The sequence below is a fragment of the Anolis sagrei genome, chromosome 2 (genome assembly GCF_037176765.1).
Source record: "Anolis sagrei isolate rAnoSag1 chromosome 2, rAnoSag1.mat, whole genome shotgun sequence".
Lineage (NCBI taxonomy): Eukaryota > Metazoa > Chordata > Lepidosauria > Squamata > Dactyloidae > Anolis > Anolis sagrei.
The window spans coordinates 193,836,036-193,850,430 of NC_090022.1; the positions used below are offsets into that span (position 1 = coordinate 193,836,036).

The window sequence follows — 14,395 nt, forward strand, 5'->3', positions numbered from 1 at the left end:
TAAAAATCTTCATAAAATTGACAGACTGATTCCATCTTTAATCACAAAAGCTCTCAGGTTGGCTTCCAATTTCTTAATTTGACAGTTACCAACCTCAGATTAGCCATCCAAATGATGCATGGCACATAAGGAAAGGGGGGTGGCAATGGAGGAAGGCAGGAGACTAAGTCCAGAAGATACTGCCTCTTCTTCTCTCCCTTTCCTCCCAGGGCTGAGACACCTGGGAGGAAAGGAGGACCTTTGTTGTGCTTCTGGTCCTAGGCATGATGGATCAAGAGCAACCTCAAGTTTTCACTCACGACCCTAGTGAGGCAAAATCTTAGAGTTTGAGCTCCTTCATGTATTTATTTATTTATATCCCACCTTTCACTACCCTGGAGGGGATTCAGGGCAGCTTAATTCAATGCCTTCACAACAATGCACAGTTAAAATACATTAAAATTAAAATTAAATCAAAATTAAATACATTAAAACATTATAAAACAATACTATCAGTATAAAACCACGCAATCCGCAGTCGTAATCCTGGTCATTCAAGTACTCGTTGCACATAGTTCCAGTTAATCTATTATTTATTTATTATTTATTTACAATATTTCTATCGCACCTTTCACAAGCCCGAAGGCGACTCAAGGCGACTTACAAATTGGCAGCAATTTGATGCCATAACAATCCACAATATACAATTAAAACATTTAAAACAGCATTATAAAATCAATATAAAAATCAAAACAATACAAAAAGCATTAAAAACATATAATAACCATAGTGCAATTAAATATAAATAATCTAATTGCACTATGGTTCTTCTCTGGACCATATATATATTTCTTCTCCTTTGATCTATCCTATTTAGGCTCTGTTGGAAGTCTGCTTCTAATTACTTGCACCTGTTCTGACTTAATAAACTAATTCACAGTAGCTACTCTAATCCCTAAATCACTATGTTTCCATTTTACTGGACAAAGATGAATCACAGCTGGTTAACTAGCAGTGATTCATCTTCCACACTGTCCTTCCAAGGTCATACCAGCAGCACACAAAAGATAAGCCTAAATTAGAGCCCCAAAATTAAGTTCAGGTTTTGCCAAGGCCACTACTGTATAGGCCTCTGGGAGAAAATAGTAAAAGGAGTCAGCATGTTGGAGCAATTGAGAGATATTATCTGAATCCAACTTGTACAAGTTCTTCTGATATTTCCTCCCAGAAACTCATTACACTGGGAGTTTGTTGGGGAATTATTATTATTATTATTATTATTATTATTATTATCCCACTTTATCTCTCCTGAAGGAGACTCAAAAGCAGCTTAACATAAAAGCATTAGCATACAATTTAAAATATACTAATATGCAAACATATTACCAGAATAACTGTCAACCAGAGATTGGTCTGTTTGGGCATTTTCCTCTTCTTTCTGTCATTGTTTCTGGTAGTTAATGAATGGCATGATGAAATGTATTGCTTGTGTTGCTTTAACCTTTTTTCTATCTAATTACGGTTAAGTTTTGATTGTGAATCACTTTGGATATTTTTTAACAAAATAAAAACAGCATGGAAATGTCAGAAAAAATATAACGAATGCATCCCAATTGGACTGGAGCAAAAGGAACAGTGGTTCACCATGTGCATGCCAGAAAGCATCTAAAGGATCTAAGGAAGTTCTTTGTCTCCATAGGAATCAGAGACGAGATTACCTGCTGTCAATCTCCTCATAGCCACCTCCCCCAAAATTAAGCAGGAACATGTAGAACCAGGTGGAGACCGTCAGCCATCCAATGACTCTCCGGTAAGGTACAAATCAGGGCACATCTTTCATTCTCTTTTAGCTCCTGTTTGTTTTGCTTCTTGAATATCTCTTCTTAGAAAAAGACTGTTTTTCTTCAAAACAAGATTGAAATGTTAATATGTGCACACACACACACACACACATAACACACCCTGTGTTAAACTGAGTAAGTCATGGTGATAATCGTTTCATAGACTCTTCATGCTGGAAAAAAGACCACAAGTGTCATTGTATATTGCTTTTTTGTTTTGATTTTATTTAATTGTTTTACTGTTGTTGTTATTGCTTGTATTGATGTATTGTGGGCTCGGCCTCATGTAAGCTGCACCGAGTCCCTTGGGGAGATGGTAGCGGGGTATAAATAAAGTTGTATTATTATTATTATTATTATTATTATTATTATTACAAGGGCTACCTATTCCAACTCCCCTGCCATGTAGCATGTTGCCTGATTGGAGTAAATGTGTCTCAGTGATCTTAATGTATGGGGTGAACTGTATGGGAGAAGGTGATCCTGCATGTAAACTGGACCCAAACCATATAAGGCTTTAATAGTAATAACCAACACTTTGTCTGGAAACTAATGGCTAAGCTTGTTTTCAAAACCCATCAGAACAAATTTTACAAGAAAAAAGTGCTGAAGATAGGCATTCTTTTGCTATAATATACAGTTTTTCAAGACCTGTACCAAAGTGATTTGACACATTTTGATAATTTTGATCTGTACAGAGACACACTAGGTTAAACCCTTGTGCCAGCAGGACTGCTGGCCAAAAGGCCGGTGATTTGAATCCTGGGAGTGGGGTGAGCTCCTGTCTGTCAACTCCAGCTTCCCATGTGGGGACATGAGAGAAGCCTCCCACAGGATGGTAAAACATTTGCAATATCCCTGCAGACAGCCAATTCTCTCACACCAGAAGCGACTTGCTGTTTCTCAAATTGCTCCTGAAATGAGAAAAAAATGTACGTAATACTTCTAGCCAACAATCAGGTGCGATCTACAACACATTTTGCATTTTTAAAATTTAGGATATTTTAGAAGCAATCTTCACAATTTGAATGATTTTAATATAGGTGTAAATGTGCTGAAATGTTCAGTATGCTGTGGAAAAGTCTGACCAAAGGAGAAGTTTACACCATCACAAACCCATCCTATTCAGGTTTTGGTGAAGGCATTACAGATTTCTCTGAAACTTCCTCCCTAGCTCTTTTTCTTCCTCCTACCAAACTTGTGCCTACTCTCTCTATTTGCCATTGCAGGTATCAGCTGGTCTCCCCCAGTTTAAGCGACCGCAGGGAACACAAGTCACAGAAGTGGTGGTTCTGGATGATGATGAAGATGATGAAGTGGAGCAGCTACAGCAAATGCGACCCCCAGTGGTGAGTGGTAAAGCTGATGTTTTGCTGATATTGGTCAGCATCCAGTAAGTGAAGTATGTATGCATAAATCTCTTTTTGTATGGGACACAGAGATCTATTTTCTTGCTTTTACCTCTGACCAAAAACTTCATACTTCCAGCAGCATCAGGAGCCACCCCGCCACCCCCAAGATCTTGGCTATAACTTTTTTTGGTGGGGTTGGTGTGCTGTCCTTATAACCACCATATAAGTCAACCTATCTACTAAAGCATAATCTCAGTTTAGGTGGATTGGTTATTTTATGAATTCAGAATTTTTAGTAACTAATACAAAAACATTTTTAAAATAGTATTAAATACACCCAGCCGTAGAAGAAGTTGGAATCATGCAAGATTTCCAAGAAGTTGGAAATTAAAAACTTAAGGGGGGGGGGGTAGTCTATAACTGGGATGCCCCAGCAGAGAAAACCCTCTTCCATACTCTCCCACAGTGTATTTCCCTGACTGATAGGACACAAGGAGAGCCCCTACGTGTATGTGTCTGCCCCCTTTTCCCTTCAGGGTCCACTTTTTGCGCCAGACAGCAAAAGAAGAAACACTTAAATAGCACTTCTCAAGTCATTCAAGCCAAGTTGTTAGCATGTTATGAAGGGTGAAAGGGAGGGCATTAATGCTAGCTGACCCCTGGTGATGCAGTGGGTTAAACTGCTAAGTTGCCAAACTTGCTGATTGAAAGATTGGCAATTTGAATCCTGGGAGCGGTGTGAGCTCCCACTGTCCTAGCTTCTGCCAACTTAGTAGTTTGAAAACATGCTAATACAAGTAGATTAATAGGTACCGCTTCTGCGGGAAGATAATGGCACTCCATGCAGTCATGCTGGCCACATGACCTAGGAGGTGTCTGTGGACAATGCCAGCTCTTTAGCTTAGTAATGGAGATGAGCACCACCCCCAGGGTCAAACCCAACTAGACTTAATGTCAGGGGAAACCTTTACTTTTACCTTTTACCTTTTGTTTCTCCTCCCTCAGATAATGGAGATCTACAGCCTGGGTGGCATGCAGCCTCTTGCCCAGTTGGACAACGTCCTGCGCGAGTTCTTGTCTGAGCTGAATGAGATTCCTCTCCCTGCTCACTGGGAGGCGCTGCCTCCACTTGGCCCCAACCTGCGACTTGTACAGCGGTCCAAACACTCCACCATGTCAGCAGCCGTCATCTACATCCGCCCGGGCCTCTACTTCCAAGTGGTGGTGGGAAACTTGCCTGTACCCCCCGAGCACGAACTGTATGCCAGCCACCCTGCCCGCCTCACCACTGTGGACGAGGTGGTGGAGCTTATCTGTGACCTGGAGGCCTATCGACTGTGCTCAGGCTGGCCAGCAGGCTGGCACGCTGGCGAACGATCTGAGGCCTGTGATGTTCTTGTGTACTCGGGCTGCTGCCCTCAGTGCCGGCTCAACCCTTGGCCATCAGGGAGCGGTGCCTGCTGAGAACCAAATGGTGGATTTGGAGTCCTGTGACTTGTCCCTGTTGGACACTGGAAAGTTTTATTTTAACACTGGAAAAGGCTTGGTTATCTGGAAGGATCGTTCCTTGCCGTAAATAACTTTATTTTTTTTCCTTCTTCTTCTTGTTGTTGTTGTTCAATAGCTTGCCACAGAACATCATGTTCTCTTGTTGTCTTCTGTCTCGCTTTCACTCGTTCACTCCTGGTAAGCTCTGCTTCTTCATTTTGACATGGAGCGAGAAAAGCTCTGTTTCAAAGACTAGATGCCTGTCTTGCTTCAGCCATTTGCTCGTCATTTGTTGCAGTGTGTACCATGACACTTCTCAACAGTTAAGGCTCATTGTCAGTTCTCAGCACTTCTAAGCCTTGGCAAAGTAATCCTACAAGTCAATCCAGTGGGAGTGCGGAAGGCAGCTGATGCACTGGGGCAGACCTCCCTCTCTGTTGCTTACACTTGCTTGGACCACCCTGTCAAACCTTTGCATTGTTCTGGTAATTTTGAGGCAGTTACCAGTGCCAGGCATGGAAAGAATAGATTGTAAGACAGTCGTTCTCAACCTGTGGGTCCCCAAGTGTTTTGGCCTACAACTCCCAGAAATCCCAGTCAGTTTACCAGCTGTTAGGATTTCTGGGAATTAAAGGCCAACACATCTGGGGATCCACAGGTTGAGAACCATTACGTGTAAGAAATGGATGTCCTTTTCCAGAATAATCCTGCTGGTAGAGACTTTGCTTCTTCCTTCCGCATAATTCATTTACCACTTGAATTGTTTGCCTTGGGCTTTCATTTTCTGTAACTGCGGGGTTGCTGAGTTAGTACAGTTAATTCTTTTTAAGGACCAGGAAATTTTGGGGAGCGAGGAAGATGGGATGGATGTTGCTTATGTGGGGAGGTGGCCAACTGGCATAATTGTATATGCTGAGACATTCCAGCATGTCCTGTTCAGGGAAGTTCAACAGAAGCCATAGCTGTATGTCACTTGCTAACTTGAGCCTTCTGTGTGACCGGTGACAGCAGCAGCAAGCATTCAGTGCCCCTGAGTCTTTCCTTCACTCCTCTCACAATCACCTTTTCCTCCCCTTCCTCCCTTTTTCCCCTCAGAGGGAAAGTGTTAGCTTATTTCTCAAATAATTATTGAAACAGAACTGGTCTCTATTTTTTTAATGTATTAAAATTTCAATGAGCAAGGTCTGTTTTGGTTTCTGTCTGTTTCTTCCAGTTAGAGCAATGGTTCTCAACCTGTGGGTCCCCAGGTGTTTTGGCCTTCAATTCCCAAAAATTGTAACAGTTGGTAAACTGGCTGGGATTTCTGGAAGTTGTAGGTTGAGAACCACAGGTTGAGAACCACTAAGTTAGAGTCTTTCCAAATGTAAAGAAACTCCTTCAGACATTTGCAATATTGCCAGTGTCAACCGCTACAAATGAAAGATCATTTAAAACTCTGAAATGTTTGAAAACTTACATAAGTACAACGGGGCAAGAAAGACTGACTGGACTTGCATTCCTGAGTGTCCTCTGAAGTTTATCGATGGAGCCTGATTTCTGTCAAAGTGAATTGACACAGTTTTCAAGTGTTTCCAACAAGTGTTATGGTATTCTTTTATAACCACTACGTTACCAATTAAGAAGAGCTGGAGACTGACAGGTCACAGGTTCGAATCCGGGGAGAGGCGGATGAGCTCCCTCTATCAGCTCCAGCACCTCATGCGGGGACACGAGAGAAGCCTCCCACAAGGATGATAAAAACACCAAATCATCCAGGCGTCCCCTGGGCAGCGCCTTTGCAGACAGCCAATTCTCTCACACAGAAGCGACTTGCAGTTTTTCAAGTCACTCCTGACACGACAAAAAACAAACAAACAAGAGTCATTTTCAGTTATTTTAGACTTGAAACTTTGTAGCTAAAATTGAAAAATTGATTTAATTAAGTATATAAAATATAGAATGAGTCATACAATTTAATTTTTTGTGTGTGTTATGGACCTACTCTTCATGACTTGCTAAAAATATAAATTCCTCACCCTGAATTCAGGCTTTGGGCCTGAATGACAGTGCTAACACCTAAACATAAACCATGTATGCATACTATTGTTCCTCTAATCGTCTACACAGAGGAATACTACACAAAACTTGCATACTCTCCAACAGCTTTGAATTAGCAGGTCAGTCTTGATTAAACCTCTGATGTCCCTTTTTTTCATTTTTTTAAAAAAGATGTCCCATTTTTCTTTCTTTCTCCCACTTTCTCCCTTTTTCCTCATTCTTTATAATTTCTGCAAAGTCAGTTTAAAATGCCAAAGTAATTTTCACTGTTAACTCCGTGGGAGGGAGAGGAAGATGTATGTGGAGTCTTGCCCTTTTGTAGTAGGTTAGGGCAAAAGGAAATTGATGCAAACTCTCCTGGAGTATTTGTTCTCTAACAGTAGTAGTTTTTGCCAATTTGACCACACTCTGAGGTTGCATGTCTTCATGTGTATTTCACCTGTGAAATATTGCAGTCTATGGAGTGTTGTGTGGTTTCTAGGCTGTATGGCAGTGTTCTAGCAGCATTTTCTCCTGATGTTTTGCTTGCATCTGCGACTGGCAGTCACAGATATGGGCAAAACATCAGGAGAAAATGCTGCTAGAACAAGGCCATACAGCCTGGAAACCACACAACACTGCAGTGATTCCGGCTATGAAATCCTTCAACAATACATTGCAGTCTATGTACTTGGGCAACTTGTGATATGAGACTCTGTTCTGAAGTAAACTTAGTATGTGGTGGTCCTTCAAGTTGCCTGCTGACTTACGGCAACCCCATGAATTTTGCACGTTTTTTGCAGGTAAGAGATATCATGGGTGTTTTTGTCAGTTCTCCCTTGAAAAATATATGACTTGAAATAGAAGTTCAAGATTGTTCCATCGTACCAAAGACCTATTCCATAAACCTACCACTCGATGGAGCCAAAGTCTACTTGGAAGGCATGGTAAGCAGATTCCCATGCTGGGGTTTTCAAAACCAGCAGCCAAGCCAGAAGATCAGCGTGGGATTGCAGTGGAACAGAGGACAACAACAGACAAGGGGGGGGGGGGGGAGGCAAATGTAGCCGTCATTAATTTTAAAATGCTAGGACTGCAAAAATAGAGGCTATCATACTTTGGACATATGAAATGATGTAACTCACTGGAAAAGTTGATAATTGTTGGTAAAGTGGAAGGTAGCAGGAAAACAGGAGGCCACACTCTAAATGTATTGATTCAGTCAAGGAAGCCCGAATCCCGAGTTTGCATGACCCAAACAAGGCAGTGGATGACCTTGAGGATCTCATTCTATCATCCCTATGCTATCCTGGTGTTCTTCCAGCATTGGACCCAAGGTAGTTTACAACATTTTAAACATGTTCACATAAGTTCCCTTGGAGGTTTATCCATGAAATATGGGCATGAGTATATCTACAGTAAGATTTCTCTGCTGCAGTACTTTACTTGTTTGCATACACACAAACAACAAAAGTTTGCAAGTTTATTTGAGGGTCGTTGTTGATATTAATATTTCCAGAGCTTGAAATAGTGTGCTAAAAGTAAACACATTGCTGATTGCTTAAAAAATGAAAAAACTTTAATCCGTTTCAGCGAGGCTGCTATGAATGTTAACATATTGTGCAAAAGTGTTTCAATTATTACAGTTTACCTTTAACCAAATGTTACTTTTGGGGCACTTGGGAAGGGATTGGCTATATTAAGGATTTTAACCCAAAAAGATGGAGACAACCATATGTGTTCAATTTATACATGAGTAAATCTCATGTATAAATCGAGGGGAAGCGTTGGGATTTTGTGGATTTTTATTTGACCTGTGGATAAGCTGAGGGCCAATCCATGGAGAGGGAAAAGTGCTGGGGAGGTGGGGGGCACATACCCCTGACCAACCCCGTTTTTCACTTAGGTAGGCATTCAAAAATGTAGTGAAGCATCAATGTAGTGAAAAGTGTAGAGGGAGCCAGTGCATTTTTTAAGTTCTCCAAAGATGGATTTTGTTCTCGTCTTTCATCACAGTGCTCTGAGAAAGGGAATGTTTCCCTTTTTGATAAGTGTCTACTCATGGATAAGTTGACCCAGGTGTTTTGAGTTGATATTGTGAGTAATATTTCTATTATGGGCAACAATATGTTTAGACATTACACCATTTGTTACTTACAAATAGCAATATAAAAACAAGGTAGTATCACCAACAGAGGACAGGAGCAGGATTCAAAACGATCTTGACAGGTTAGAGAGATGGGCCAATACTAACAAAATGAAGTTCAACAGTGACATATGCAAGATACTCCACTTAGGCAGGAAAAACGAAATGCAAAGATACAGAATGGGGGACAATGCCTGGCTCGAGAGCAGTACGTGTGAAAAAGATCTTTGAGTCCTCGTGGACAACAAGTTAAACATGAGCCAACAATGTGATGTGGCAGCAAAAAAAGCCAATGGGATTTTGGCCTGCATCAATAGGAGCATAGTGTCTAGATCTAGGGAAGTAATGCCACCCCTCTATTCCACCTTGGTTAGACCACACCTGGAATATTGTGTCCAATTCTGGGCACCACAATTGAAGAGAGATATTGACAAGCTGGAATGTGTCCAGAGGAAGGCGACTAAAATGATAAAGGGTCTGGAGAACAAGCCCTGTGAGGAGCGGCTTAAGGAGCGGGGCATGTTTAGCCTGAAGAAGGGAAGGCTGAGAGGAGATATGATAGCCATGTATAAATATGTGAGAGGAAGCCACAGGGAGGAGGGAGCAAGCTTGTTTTCTGCTTTCCTGGAGACTGGGACACAATGGATAATGGTTTCAAACTACAAGAGAGGAGATTCCATTTGAACATGAGGAAGAACCTCCTGACTATGAGAGCCGTTCAGCAGTGGAACTCTCTGCCCCGGAGTGTGGTGGAGGCTCCTTCTTTGGAAGCTTTTAAACAGAGGCTGGATGGCCATCTGTCAGGGGTGATTTAAATGCAATATTCCTGCTTCTTGGCAGGGGGTTGGACTGGGTGGCCAATGAGGTCTCTTCCAACTCTTTGATTCTATGATTCTAACTGTTCCAAGTTCTGATAATATTTGCTCATATGAGTCAGTGAGGGGCCTTACTTTGTTTTAATTGAAGAGACTGCATATTGCATCGTTTAACAAGTTTTTATAGTGAAGTTACACAATATTATGGGATTTCTATGTGAATTAAGTGTGTGTGTGTGTTCCTCTTAATACAGAAAACATTTTTTTCTGCAGAAGCAGATGTGATAATGGATTCATAACAGAAAATGTTTAGGCTTTATAATACTAATCTCTGGCAAGTTTGATGCAATCAACTCAAAGGACATAACTTAATTTTTGCTTTTTAAAAAACAAACAACATACAACCAAACCTTCTGACACTCATGTTCTGCTATTGAACTCTCCTTACTAAAAGAAACAGGCTTTAGAAAACAATCAGATAGAAAAAGAACATTTTGTAGATCCACAAATACAATGGTGGTCATGAAGTTTGAGGGTCCCTTAATAGATATAGTTTTGGAAGACATTTTTCCTCAAGGGTTAAGCTTTTATTATCATTTGATCACGAGACTGTTGATTTGGGGTGACCATTTTCAGAGGAAGTCGAGTTTGGTGACTCTTATTGGTTTGCTAAATTTTGGAGGACACTGTGGGTGGTATGCCTTCAGGTGGCTCCCTGATAGATACACTGGGTTTTGGAGGACTCTCTGCTGGCGGCATGCCTTCAGGTGGCTCTTTGATTGAGATGGTAGGTTTTGGAGGACTCTCTGCTGGTGCCATACCTTCAGGTGGCTCTTTGATTGAGATGGTAGGTTTTGGAGGACTCTCTGCTGGTGCCATACCTTCAGGTGGCTCTTTGATTGAGATGGTAGGTTTTGGAGGACTCTCTGCTGGTGCCATACCTTCAGGTGGCTCTTTGATTGAGATGGTAGGTTTTGGAGGACTCTCTGCTGGCGGCATGCCTTCAGGTGGCACTTTGATTGAGATGGTAGGTTTTGGAGGACTCTCTGCTGGTGCCATACCTTCAGGTGGCTCTTTGATTGAAATGGCAGGTTTTAGAGGACTCTCTGCTGGCGGCATGCTTTCAGGTGGCTCTTTGATTGAAATTGTAAGTTTTGGAGGACTCTCTGCTGGTGGCATACCTTCAGGTGGCTCTTTGATTGAGATGGTAGGTTGTGGAGGACTCTCTGCTGGTGGTATACCTTCAGGTGGCTCTTTGATTGAGATGGTAGGTTTTGGAGGACTCTCTGCTGGTGATATACCTTCAGGTGGCTCTTTAATTGAGATGGTAGGTTTTGGAGGACTCTCTGCTGGCGGCATGCTTTCAGGTGGCTCTTTGATTGAAATTGTAAGTTTTGGAGGACTCTCTGCTGGTGGTATACCTTCAGGTGGCTCTTTGATTGAGATGGTAGGTTTTGGAGGACTCTCTGCTGGTGGTATACCTTCAGGTGGCTCTTTAATTGAGATGGTAGGTTTTGGAGGACTCTCTGCTGGCGGCATGCTTTCAGGTGGCTCTTTGATTGAAATTGTAAGTTTTGGAGGACTCTCTGCTGGTGGTATACCTTCAGGTGGCTCTTTGATTGAGATGGTAGGTTTTGAAGGACTTTCTGCTAGCGGAATCCCTTCAGGTGGCTCCTGGATTATGATAGTAGATTTTGGAGGACTCTCTGCTGGCGGCACCCCTTCAGATGGCTCTTTGATTGAGATGGTAGGTTTTAGAGGACTCTCTGCTGGCAGCATGCCTTCAGATGGCCCTTTGATTGAAATGGTAGGTTTTGGAGGACTCTCTGCTGGTGGTATATCTTCAGGTGGCTCTTTGATTGAGATGGTAGGTTTTGGAGGACTCTCTGCTGGCGGAATGCTTTCAGGTGGCTCTTTGATTGAAATTGTAAGTTTTGGAGGACTCTCTGCTGGTGGTATACCTTCAGGTGGCTCTTTGATTGAGATGGTAGGTTGTGGAGGACTCTCTGCTGGTGGTATGTCTTCAGGTGTCTTCTTGATTGAGATGATAGGTCTTGGAGAGCTCTGTGCTGGTGGTATACCTTCAGGTGGCTCTTTAATTGAGATGGTAGGTTTTGGAGGACTCTCTGCTGGCAGCATGCTTTCAGGTGGCTCTTTGATTGAAATTGTAAGTTTTGGAGGACTCTCTGCTGGTGGTATACCTTCAGGTGGCTCTTTGATTGAGATGGTAGGTTTTGGAGGACTTTCTGCTAGCGGAATCCCTTCAGGTGGCTCCTGGATTATGATAGTAGATTTTGGAGGACTCTCTGCTGGTGGTATACCTTCAGGTGGCTCTTTGATTGAGATGGTAGGTTGTGGAGGACTCTCTGCTGGTGGTATGTCTTCAGGTGTCTTCTTGATTGAGATGATAGGTCTTGGAGAGCTCTCTGTTGGCAGCATTCGTTCAGGCAGCTCCTTGATTGGGAGAATAGGGGTTGGAGAACTCTCTACTAGTGGTACTGCCTCAGGTGGCTCCTTGATCAAGATGATAGTTTTTGGAAAATTCTCAGCTGTTGGCATTGCCTCAGGTGGCTTCTTAATTGAGACAGTAGGTTTTGGAAGACTCTCAGCTAGTGGTATGCCTTTGGGTGGCTCCTTCATTGAGACAGTAGGTTTTAAAGGGCTCTCAGTTGGCGGCATGCCCTCAGGTGGCTCCCTGATTGAGACACTAGGTTTTGGAAGACTGTCAGATGGTGGCATGGCCTCAGGTGGTTCCTTGAATGAAATGGTATATTTTGGCCAACTCTCTACTGGTGGTATGGTCTCAGGTGGCTCCTTGATCAAAACAGTGTGTTTTAGAGAACTCTCAGGTGTTGGCATGGCCTCAGGTGGCATCTTGATTGAAATAGTAGGTTTTAATGGAATGAATCGAGGTGGCTCCTTAATTGAAACAGTAGGTTTGGGTAGCATGGCCTCAGGTGGCTCCCTCATTGTGCCAGTTGGTTTTGATGGACTCTCAACTGTTGGCATGATTTCAGGTGCATTTTTGATTGAGATGGTAGGTTTTGGCTGACTCTCTGCTGGTGGCATGGCCCCAGGTGGCTCCTTGATCAAGATAGTAAGTACTGAGGGACTCTCACCTGGTAGTTCCTTGATCGAAATGGAAGGTTTTGGAGATGTCTCATCTGGTAATATGGCTTCAGGTGCCTCCTTGATTGTGATAGGAGGTAGCTGGACTGATAGTGTGGGTTTAGGTAGCTCTTTGATTGAAATAGTGGTCTTTGGCAGACCCTTGGCTGATGGTATAGTTTCAGCAAGCACCTTGATTGAGATAGTAGGTGTGGGGGGACGCTGGGCAGGCAGAATGACTTCAGGTGTTTCCTGGATTGCTTCATATGGTCTTGGAGGTCTCCCTGCTGGTGTCATGGCTTTGGGAGGCTCCTTGATTGAGGTAGTAAGTTTTGGAGGACTTTGCATAGATGGTATTGGTTTAGGTAGCTCCTTGATTGAAATAATAGGTTTTGGTGGACCTGGAGCTGGTGGTGTAGGTTCAGGAGGCTCTTTGATCAAAACAGTGGGTTTGGGGGGACTCTGGAAAGGTAGCATGGCTTCTGTTGACTCTACGATTGAGACAGCTGGTTTTGGGGGTCCTTTGGCCAGTTCTGTGGCTTTGGGTGGCTCCTTGATAGTAATTGTGGATTTTGCTAGCCCCTTGGAAGATTGCGTACTTTCAGCAGGCTCCTTGATTGAGATGGTAGGTTTTGGAGGACCCTTAGCTGGCAATGTGACTTGAAGGGGCTCCTTGATAGGGACAGTAGGTTGAGGAGGACCCATGTCTGGAAGGAGCTCCTTGATAGGAACAGTAGGTTGAGGAGGACCCATGTCTGGAAGGAGCTTCTTGATAGGAATAGTAGGTTGAGGAGGACCCATGTCTGGAAGGAGCTCCTTGATAGGAACAGTAGGTTGAGGAGGACCCATGTCTGGAAGGAGCTCCTTGATAGGAACAGTAGGTTGAGGAGGACCCATGTCTGGAAGGAGCTTCTTGATAGGAACAGTAGGTTGAGGAGGACCCATGTCTGGAAGGAGCTCCTTGATAGGGACAGTAGGTTGAGGGGGACCCATGTCTGGAAGGAGCTCTTTGATAGGAACAGTAGGTTGAGGAGGACCCATGTCTGGAAGATCTGCTGCTGGGAGTGTAACATTTTGCTTCTGGTCAAGTGCAGGCATTTTTTCTGGGCCTGTCCCAATTGGGAATTCTTCAAGCTCACAGCCTGCAATGTATTGTGTCAGATCTTGTCCCTTGCAGTTTCTCTCCCAGGCTCGCCTATAATGACAAATTCTTGATCAAAATATTATAGGTCATTATAGGTCATTATAAGTAAAACTTTAGCAAAAAAGAGGGGTAAAAACACTAATTTTGCTATATGAAAGCAAAGCTCCCAAATTTTATGTGCTATTCCTCAAGTAGTATAAGTGGAATTGGTGTGGGGAATTGAATGCAATTTCTAAATCTGTTACTCTTTATGCTTTCTACTAATTAGGGAGATGAAAAATCTGTCCGTTTCCCTTGCTACAATCTTCTAAACTTCAAAATATTTCTGTACCAAATATAAAGAATTTTGCGAATTTTGGTACAGTTCTTCAAAGACATGTGAAAAAAAAGCCCAACAACAACCTTCCTCATTTGAACCAGCCACGTTCAATATGTATGGCTGTTTCTATTATAAAGAGGTTCATGTTTTGCCTGCCTGCTGGCTGCCATGCCCTGCAAGTATTTTT

General features: G+C 42.8%; 2 protein-coding genes across 15 annotated transcripts in view; both read left to right on the plus strand.

Moving 5' to 3' along the window:
- The window catches only part of LOC132767607 (methyl-CpG-binding domain protein 1), a 68,509-nt gene extending 62,664 nt beyond the window's left edge, over positions 1-5,845 (plus strand). For all 14 annotated transcript variants that reach the window (XM_060762733.2, XM_067464307.1, XM_060762739.2 and 11 more), the window contains 3 exons: positions 1,679-1,789; positions 3,050-3,169; positions 4,178-5,845. In XM_060762733.2, coding sequence (XP_060618716.2) covers positions 1,679-1,789; positions 3,050-3,169; positions 4,178-4,636 — 690 coding nt within the window. In that variant the 3' untranslated portion in view covers positions 4,637-5,845. The remainder of the gene's footprint in view (positions 1-1,678; positions 1,790-3,049; positions 3,170-4,177) is intronic.
- Positions 5,846-10,394: 4,549 nt separating this feature from the next.
- LOC137096205 (uncharacterized) lies at positions 10,395-12,689 on the plus strand. Its single transcript, XM_067464839.1, has one exon. The coding sequence runs from the start codon at positions 10,395-10,397 to the stop codon at positions 12,687-12,689; it is 2,295 nt and encodes a 764-aa protein (XP_067320940.1).
- Positions 12,690-14,395: the final 1,706 nt, after the last annotated feature.

Coding starts and splice junctions, on each gene's coding strand:
- LOC137096205 (XM_067464839.1), top strand. CDS start 10,395: ATGCCTTCAGGTGGCTCTTTGATTGAGATGGTAGGTTTTGGAGGACTC.